Here is a 10000-nt window from a genome sequence, read left to right on the forward strand (position 1 = left end):
TAATGGCACATTTAATTGGAGGATGTCAGAATCCCTGGAGATATGACATGAATAATATTGCACCTTGATTGGCTAACATTTGGCCAACCTCATTGGTCAGGCATTGCCAGGCATTGCGTAGGCCAGGTGATGTTTGAAACATTTGTAGGGTGGAACATTCAAATAGGTGTCCGGGATATGAATCATATCCAGTGTGCAAGAAAATGGGTGAAAATAACACTAGACTGGCACTGCCAGCAAATATCAGTGAGAGGCAATCTTTGAGATGTAATCATGCAAGCCATATTTCAGTGTTATATCACAGAAAAGGTCTATTAGTGAAAATGATGTAACACATCATGGTCACAGATTAATTGGAGTTTTGAAGTGTATTGCAGCATTTTAAATGTTAAATTACTTGCATAGTTGTTATGTACTGTCTATAGTGTCTTGGCAATGCAAATGAAATGTGAACGTAATTTAAATGGAACCTACATAAATTGTGCTAATACAGTATATGGAAAATTTGAGTTTACTTCAGATTAAAAAATATTTGCCCATGTTTCTGCAGTAAATAACAATTGACATTATTTTAAAGATAATTGATTGTTTTGCAGTTTTATTTCTGACTTTAAGCATGTCATGTCAATGGTGTCGGCATCTTTGATATTTTTACGACAGAAATATGAAGATATATACTGTATTTTCTTTTTTTCAAAAGAGTTGTGACAGAGTGTGTTGTGTTTTAATGACAAAAACACAGGGGAGATTTATTTGCATCCACAGTTTAGTACTTCACTCAATGCCTTTGCATTTCAGACTTCCTAGGATCCTGAGGTCTTGAAGTTTCCATGGATATACTAATTCATGTAGGCTACATTATTAATTCCAATGAATTGAACTATATAGCTGTTTGTACCTCCTTAAAAGTTAATTGTTCATTAAATTTTGAAGTTTCTGAGCTTGACAGGAACTTGACAGGGATAGAGACATTTATGCCAAGTTTTATACTCTGAAAGACTGCAGATTACATGCAAACAAATCAGTGCAAATTATTTGTGTTCTAGTCCTAAAACGATGTTTTCTATTTCAGAGCTTAATCTGTACATCCTAACTGATGCCTAATGCAATGGCGCATGGTGTGGCAAGTTATGGCGACCGACATCCCAGACATACCAAGATGCTGTACAGGTGGGACCACACTGATGATCCTTATTAAGACAAAATATCACCATGCTTGTAAGCTGTTGTTACAGGAACTCAGACTGTCTACATATACGTTTAAGTCTAATCACAGGCTACTGTCTGATGGCAGACTGTTTTTGTTTGTATGAGTGGCCATAGAGATCGCAGAAGGGCTTTGTAAGTGGATACCCGTCTGTTTCTAGCTGCGGTTAACAGTCCTGTGAAGTCACCTGTCAGAACATGTGTATGCATATGTATAGGCTATGTGTGTGTGTGCATGTATGACACATTGACTTTCATGAATATTGCACAGCAAAGGAAATGGAACTGCTCTCAGTGTTATACTGTTATTCTATTGGAGAGATATTTTGAAAGATATTGGAGAGATATTCTATTGAAAGATATTGGCCATATACCAGATTGTTTGAGTAAAGGCTTTAGGAAAGAAACACTGCCCTAACATATGTACATGCTGTAGAAGTTACTGGGTAACTGACATGTGGTGCTGAAACTCATTATCTAAAGTTACTGATAAATGATCATGTTTTGGTGGATTCTGATCTTCCTTTTTGGAGTGCTATTTCTTGTCCCCTGTATTGACATGAGGCCATAAGAGGTGACACAATATGTCTGTCCACTTCCATCAGTAGAAATGAGAAAGTCGACTTGTTTATGTGGACCACCGGGTCACTTAGTCGCTGTTTGGTCCGTGTGCTTTAAAGACAACACTCCAGTTAACAATAGCGTGAGTAATAGTAATTGTCTGTTTGGGAACAGGATACTACGGGCTGAGTCACCCAGGGGACTCATGTTAACAAGGAGCGGTTCTCATACCCTTGGAGGAAATCTCATCCACGCACAGTTCCTCCCTCAGTAGTAGAATGTCACACTGTAAAAGGACACCTTGTCTGTTTGAAGGCTTATATTCATTCTTACTGTAATCATTTGTTTCTGACAGTCTTCAGTCTTCAGTCACACACACACACACACACACACACACACATACACACACACACACACACACACACACACACACACACACACAAAGACAAACACACATTGTGGTGATTTATGATATTGTTTAAAGCCTGCATGTGGACTGCACATAAGAAAAATATGTTCTCCTTATCGTGCTGCATGTTATTAAAAAACTACCAAACAACTTTTACTCAGTATTTGTGCCATGAAGAAATTGTATGATGGATCATGGGTTTTTTCAGGGAAGCACGACAAAAAAAATCCTTCTCTGTGTGAATCTGTTTAATTCCCTATAGTTATAGTTTTCTCTACTGTGACTGTACATATGGTATTTTAGTCTGACTTTTTTAATCATGTTCTAGTTTTGTCACATGTTGCATATGGTCTATATGATGAGATGGCTATGTTGCATATGATGAGATGACTATGTTGTGTATATGGTCTATATGATTCTATTGAAGCTTGTCTCTTCCCAACATCTATCTGCCACAATGCACACAGGGAAAAGTGTGTTTTGTTGCTGTTGCTGAATGTTGCTGTTGTGAAATTTTTGTTCTCAATACTCAATATGCAATATGTCCTGCTGCCTGTTTCCTGTACATATTGTATTGTAATTACAGATATTACTGGAGGCATTTCAAATGTTAACGAGAATCAATCAATAATTGAACTTGAGTAATTTATACAGCTATAATTCAGCATTTAGCACTTCAGTATTTGGCAGTTATGTTGTTACAAATTGAATTTGCTTTAACTTGCTGATATAATTGCCTTAAGGACCATTTAATATATTCAGAGCAGTGCACAACTGGGTTGAACTGGGTGGCCTTTGGTGATCGACAGGCGAAGAGGTTATAGGGACATTAATGCCGAGTAGTGATACCCTATATAAGGGTTTTCCATCACCCCCTACAAACGGCAACAGTGTCTGTCTGCTCAGTGTGTCCTCTGACTGACTCCGTACCAGTCACGCACACCTCAGCTATCTTATGCCTAACATGGCACGCAACTATGGGCCAGATGAAGGTCAGGTCCGCTCTGTAGCCGTTCTCTTGGTCAGTATGCATGTGTGCAGCAGTCCCAGAGCCCCTTGTCCTTTGCAGTCTGTGGATTATGTGACTCATTTGGGTTGTGGTGACCCAACGTTTTGAGACTAGAATGACAGGAGTTGTGGTTGTGTGTCATGAGCACCGAGGCCACATCACATATCAGATAGTCATTACCGAGAATCTCAACTCAATAATTCAACATAGTTCCTGTTCCAGCATTCTGGAAGCTGGCGTTTTAAAGGGGATTTTGGACCGATAATTTACATAGTGATTTAACCAAAGGTTTCCAAGTATTCAACACTTATGTCACTTTCCGAGTCATCAGAGAGAAGCTGCATCCACAGGTGATCACAGAAGCAGACCCATGTCTATGTCTGATTCTGTGGTATTAATTAATTTAGGACAAAGCACCGTTTCTGACTGTCACATAATCTCCCTCTCTTTTGTTCTTTTTTACTTTCATGCCCAACCCCTAACCCAACCCCTAACCCAGCGGTTCCCAGACTTTTTTTCCCGCAAACCACCTTCTACATCCTGAATTGCCTCACATACCCTCACCATCCACACATAAAAAAGTAACACATTCTATTGACGCATTCCAGGCATCATGTTTAATTAGCCGCCCTACATGATAACAAATAACAAAATCAAAATGTGCAACTGGTCTATGAGCTCTCACGCTAACAAAAAACAGCATGGAAAACAACATTAGAATGGTTAGATAGCACCTCACTGCAAAGCACGCACTGTGGCTTTGGGCAGTCTGTCTCCCAATCCACGTGAAGCCTAGGCCTATATGCCTCCTCATACATTTGTTTTCTTCGCAGTATTTTCTGTCTCGTACTTTCCTTTATCCCCCTGCGCTCCACCTCCACCTTCATCATTCTGCCCCCCATTCCATCGTTACCTGTCTCCTGCTCTGTTTCTCTCGCTTCTCCTCTTCGATCGCTTTAATTAGGCCTTTTGGACAGTGTCCCTATTTTTAGCCAGTTTTCCATGTTTACGCAGCCTTCTACCTAGCCTATACTTCCACGAAACTAACATGCCAGATATTCTGGCTGCCCGCAGGAAATCACGAGCATTGTAGGTAGCTTATTTTTTAATGAAAACATAGCCTACTATAGAGTTTACAAATGATTTCTTTTAATTTCACGTTTCTATATCATTATAACCCGATTCGAAATTATTTATTATTTATGAATTAATTAGATTATTAATTGATTAATAATTTTTAACACCTTTCCGACATTGCCCACAGTTTGGGAATTCCTCCCCTAACCCATCCCCTAACCCAACCTTTAACCCAACCCGCCCCTCCCTCTATCTCTCGTACATCTCCAGGGACTTTCTCATTAGTATGATTCTAACGATGCAGTTAATTCTCATCTTGTTCCTTTGTGGCGGATTTTGACATTGCTCCTTGCAGGAGACAGGCCTGTTTGAACTTGGCCAAACTTGTCAGGACTCTGTCATATTCATTTACACTTTGGCTGAGATTAGCATTGATTTGCATACAAACCAGCGGACAGTAATGATGGAAAGAATGTATCAAGGAGTCCTTTTTCGTAACCTTCAAAATGAAGGAGGTGTGTGTGTGCGGCCGTGCGTGTGTGTGTGTGTGTGTGTGTGTGTGTGTGTGTGTGTGTGTGTGTGTGTGTGTGTGTGTGTGTGTGTGTGTGTGTGAAAACTGTTTTGCAAGGTTCTCTGTTGTGCACTCAAGTGAGAAATAAGTACTCCAGTGCTTCAGGACAGAGCATCAGCAAGGAAAGTTTAGGCCAAAGAAGTTCATGTTCTGGTAATGAACTGGGCACTGGTTCACTCCTCTGCCTAACAAGAGTACATAGTTGAGAAGGGAGGGAGACAACAGCAAGGTCATTGGCAGAGCATCAATCACACATTAACATAATTATTCCCAAAGAAGCACTAAAAGGTGTGAATAATGTGATCAGTTATATTTGGCTTATAAGCTGCAGATACTTAATGATGTCCAGACATTCTGACCTTCTTCTCTAGTGTTCTAAGGACCACAGTAGTGACCGCTATAAAGACACTGACTCATTCAAGTATTTACTTTGTTATTGAAGACAAAAAATAGACAAGAGGTATTCATATAATTAAGTATTAGATGAATGTATATGCAAATGGATATTTAAATCTCAATATTTTACTTAAATAGATAGATAGTTTTATCACACATGGTTTTGTATGTGTATGTAAAGTCTGTGTGTGTGCATGTGTGTGTGCACAACACTCTGTAAGTGGTGTTATTAAAAGCTCAGAGTGTTAAGGAGCTTGGGGTATTCCTTTCACAGTAAAAGCTTGTAGGTCTAATGACATATGAAATAGCACTCCACAGTCCTGCTAATACACGGCCAAGTATAACTAAGCTGACCACACATACCTGTAGGCTCTTGTTCAAAATTCCGTTCTCGTATTTAGAATAAAATGGTTTGTCTTCTTTATTCTTTGTGTGCCTGCATCTCTGTATGTTCTGCTCCTGGCCCATGAGTGGTTCTGGTCTCTGTGTGAGAGGCTTATGGATTTGTGGGGAACACCTGCAGCCACCTCCCAGGGTGAGCTAATCCCCGAGTCAGTGAGCCCTGTGGGGCGTCTGCCTCTGAAAGCAGGAGGGAACCGACAGCAGCCAGCAGGCTGCAACCCATCTTGGCCCTGCCCAGTCCCACTCCAGCCCAGCAGATAGGCAGAGGAGCCCTGGAGGATCTGGTTTCAGCCCGTGGACAAGGGGAGGTTATAAGAGAGCTACGGAGTGGAGGATACAGAGAAGAAGAGCAGGAAGTAGAGAGGAAAATAAAGAGGAGTTGATATTAGGAGACTGTTACAAGGCAGGTGACAGTGTATTCACCTAAAAGCATAAAACAGAGAGATTGACCATGATGCTTGTTTGAGGAGGTGGAGGACATCTTGGGTCGACCATGCTGGCAGCTCGCAGCAGCGGCGCGGCCGGAGGTGGACCGGACCCCGCCGCCCGGCTCCGGAAGCACTCGGTGGCCTCCATCAGCGGGCTGCGCGCCCACCGCAACTCGCAAGACTCAAACCGTGTGCACACCCTCCACCAGCAGGCGGCGCTCCAGCGTGCCCGCAAGGCCGCCCTGGTCAGGGAGATCGAGACCAACTGGTACCTGAAGCTGTGTGGGCTGTCCAGGGAGGACACGGTGGCGTACCAGACCGGCATGGCCTACAGGTGAGAGCACAGGCGAGGGCAGGAGGAGGATGGACAAGAGGATGTGGAATAAAATGACACAGTGTGGGTTTACGCAGAATAACTGGCATAACACAATATCTATGATTATGTTGGTGCATGAGATGTGAAATAGTCATCTCTGTCTTGTTATGCAATGCCAGTACAGCTTGCACACATCCCTCTGAGGTGATGTTGTCTGGAGAGTTAAGAGGAGTTATGCTGGCAGAGAGTTTTGTACTTGTTTCAGATGTGTGGTCTGGACTGGTACCAAAAGCTGGTACAAAGAAACACATTATAACACATTTGTTTCTGTCTGATATTATGCCTTGATGATTGATGCTACATTCATCACAAAGGTCATCAACCTGACCAAAGACAGTCTTCATAATTGATGTCTGAGCATCAAAACCATGGCATGCATTCATGCGTGAGATGGGGAAGAGAAAAAGATATCGGGTGTGTTCGAAACGGGTAAAGTTGCTGCCTTTTAAGATATCTGGAGCAAGGCAGCAAGTGCGGTTCGAAACCGAAAAAACAAATTCTGCTGCCTTCTAAAATATCTTAGAATTCCCAAATAACAGTCATTTTTGGAGGCAGCATCGATGCACACTTCATGCTCCCTCCTACCCATAATCCCTTGCGTCAACGTCTGAAACAGCTGTGAAAGGTAAACAAACATGGCGGATGACATCGGTAATGGCTGCTGAATCTGTTTAAAATGTCATTTGTGTGACCTTATTTTGCTTAGATTTGTAAATTTGAGATGAGAAATAAACAATTTACTATCTGATTATGCCATTGTTGTAACCATTAATAGTGTCTGGTCTGATATATCTGCCGGCCGTAAAACTAATTTATACTGTTAGCCTGCTATCTTACGTAAGCTTTAGTTTAATGTCAGGCCTTTGCTAACGTCATACCGTAGTGTTAACCAAAGATTGTAGAGTGCTACGCTCATTTTTAAAAGATGCATTTAATCCAAAGTCATGTCTAGTGAGACAGCTCTCTATGTAGGGAGAGATGCAGTATGCAGCTGTCTTCCGTTTTAAACAGACCCATCATCTTGCAGTTTACATTGCAAAAGGTCTCAAACAGTTGTTTGATGGTATTTTACAATTAACATGTCTTTGTTGCCTTAGTTGTTTTTTTCTGTTTGTCTTGGGTAAATATAACTTCTCATTGGACACTGTGATGCTGTTAACTTCTCCTATTAGTATCCAGTTGCATGGCATCTGTCGAACTCCATAAGGGTGTGTTTTGACATTTCCCATCTCCCTGGTGACAAAAACAAATGGAGGCAGATTGAGCGGGCCAACTGCCAAGTCAAGCTCCATTAGAGTAGTTCATTTAGTGGTGTTGAATGTCTTCACCTTAGAGAGGAAGATCTGTTCACCATTTCTTCCTTCTTTTTGTTCTCTTGGTGAGCGTTTGTCTTTTCCTCTGTACACTTGAATAAAGGGATTAGATGTGTGATGCTGAACTCCAGGCCCCAGAGCACTCTTTATGCTCACACCTCACACCAACTCACTTCCTACCTGCGCTGCCACAGCCTCTGCAGTCCACATGATTTGCTTTCACACCCACACTCCTTCACCTTTTCCAACCATCAAAGGGGCTACTTTTGAGCTTTGCTGTGATTTTTTCCAGTAGAGCTGCCTAACTCCTTCGCTTTCTTGCAGCTTTTTCTCTGGTCTGTCACACTGTATTCTTAAAAGGACGCTGTGAATCTTTTTTTATATATATCTTCCTGTGGTCTTCTCACATTTGTGCAAACACAATGGCTCTGGAGGACTTGCATATTTATCTTTCAATTTATCTTCATAAGCCACATTCATCCATAATGGCAGAATGTAGTTTATGAACTGGACTTTAAAGTTGGACAGAATCCTTTCAGTTGACTGATCCCCTTATCTTTAGAGCACAGTGCCAGCAGCTCTCTGGTATCAGTCCCTCAACCATCTTCCTCTCTCTTTCTCTTCCTCTTCTTCTCTCTCTCTCTCTCTCTCTCTCTCTCTATCTCTTCACTCCGTGTTGTCTCTGCAGATTTCTCCTCCTCAGCCTCGCCTCACTGCACTTGACTGCCTTTGCATTGTAAGCCCTTTTTTCCTCTCAGTAATGCTTGAAAAAACAGAAAGGGAGGATGGCCGATAAGGCTAATTGAGGTTTAGAGGCAGGTAATGCTGCAGTGCAGGGACATTAACTGAAAAATTCAGCAGGCTGTTCTCCTCTCCTCGGAGAAGGCTGCCAAACTCAAGAGAAGAGGTGATATGGTTACACACACACACGTCAAAGATCATCCGTCCCCTTCTGTGTGATGCAGAAGGACATACAAGCCTCTGATTGGTGGATTATTACACACATTCCATCAGGAGGCGTCTGTCTGATTGTCACCCTTTGTCATCCATTCGGTATCGTATCTGAGAGGAGTGAAATGAAAACATAAAAGCTGTTTGGATTCATGATGTTCCATCCAAGACTGTACTTAACATTTATTAGACATTCTGTAGAATTAGGACTCTGGACAGTAATGTTAATACAATGAAGATATGATCATTCAATTGTCTTCAAATATCTCATATTTGTTTTGTAATGTTTCAATCTAAGTTCACATGCTACAAATTTGCTACACATTCATTCAGATATAGTGTGATCCCAGATATGATGTCTGGAGCCCAGTCAGGCTGTGAAAAAAAAAACATTCAATGATGACCTGAAAAATGGGCTGCTACATTTTTGTCAAGGAGGAGGCTTGAGAAGGCATTGTGATCATTAAAGTACGCAGATTTAAGCTCCGGAAAAGGACAAATGGTGTCAACATGACAGTGCTAAATCTCCCCACACAGACTATCAATCTAACAAATCAAGAAGATAACACAGTTTGTGGGAAGTTCTGACATAAGCTTATTGCTCTTCACCTCTTATGCATTGCCTCATTTGATCACAAGTAAAACAGATCAGTGACGTCCTGTAGGGCAATGGCCAAATAGGCCAACATCAGTTAGCGCTCTTAAAATATCAACTCCCTGGGGACTCAAACTCAGCTCTATCTTACACAGATCAGAAGAAGAAGGTTCGAGTTTGATACAAAGTGGAGGAGGTGATCCCTTTCTTCTCCTTCCAGAGGCAGGGGGAGTCACCGATGCGTGTTCCCCCCCAGAGCTGTTCTCATGGACCACACAATTCCCACAACCTCCACCCACTTGTATTCCCAGCTATGACTTAAGCGCTGGAACTTGCTGTGGTATGTGGTGGATGTATTCAAATGGGAGAGCACATAGAACCCAACAGGACAGGGAACGGCCCTTCTAGGAAAAGATGCCTTATATAACAATTTCCATATTAACATCAAATTATAAGAACAAGGGAAATTAAGTGAACACAACAGCAGAGGAAATAACTTCTGAATGTGCTACTGCAGTAACAGAGATGTGATTTCAGCTTAGACTTCTGCCATTGTCCATTGGCCAGCGATCATAGAGCACACACCAGTGCTAAAATTGCATTTGTATGTGCAAGCCCCTGTACTCCCCCTGTACTCATGGGGATTCCCTTTAATTGTATTCGTAAATGTTTGTGAATATTTTCTGCCCTGTTGATTGGCTGGAAA

At 41.8% G+C, this 10000-nt stretch overlaps 1 protein-coding gene across 3 annotated transcripts in view; it reads left to right on the top strand.

Annotated features, from left to right (window-relative positions):
• The window catches only part of kcnab1a (potassium voltage-gated channel subfamily A regulatory beta subunit 1a), an 80662-nt gene that overhangs the window by 912 nt on the left and 69750 nt on the right, over positions 1-10000 (top strand). The window contains exons 2-3 of one of the 3 annotated variants that reach the window (XM_042063940.1): positions 799-848; positions 1073-1170. In XM_042063940.1, coding sequence (XP_041919874.1) covers positions 1097-1170 — 74 coding nt within the window. In that variant the 5' untranslated portion in view covers positions 799-848; positions 1073-1096. Of the gene's footprint in view, positions 1-798; positions 849-1072; positions 1171-6111; positions 6394-10000 lie in introns of those variants that run through there. The other 2 variants (XM_042063941.1, XM_042063937.1) reach the window with 2 other exon arrangements.

The sequence above is a fragment of the Alosa sapidissima genome, chromosome 15 (genome assembly GCF_018492685.1).
Source record: "Alosa sapidissima isolate fAloSap1 chromosome 15, fAloSap1.pri, whole genome shotgun sequence".
In the NCBI taxonomy this organism is placed as follows: domain Eukaryota; kingdom Metazoa; phylum Chordata; class Actinopteri; order Clupeiformes; family Clupeidae; genus Alosa; species Alosa sapidissima.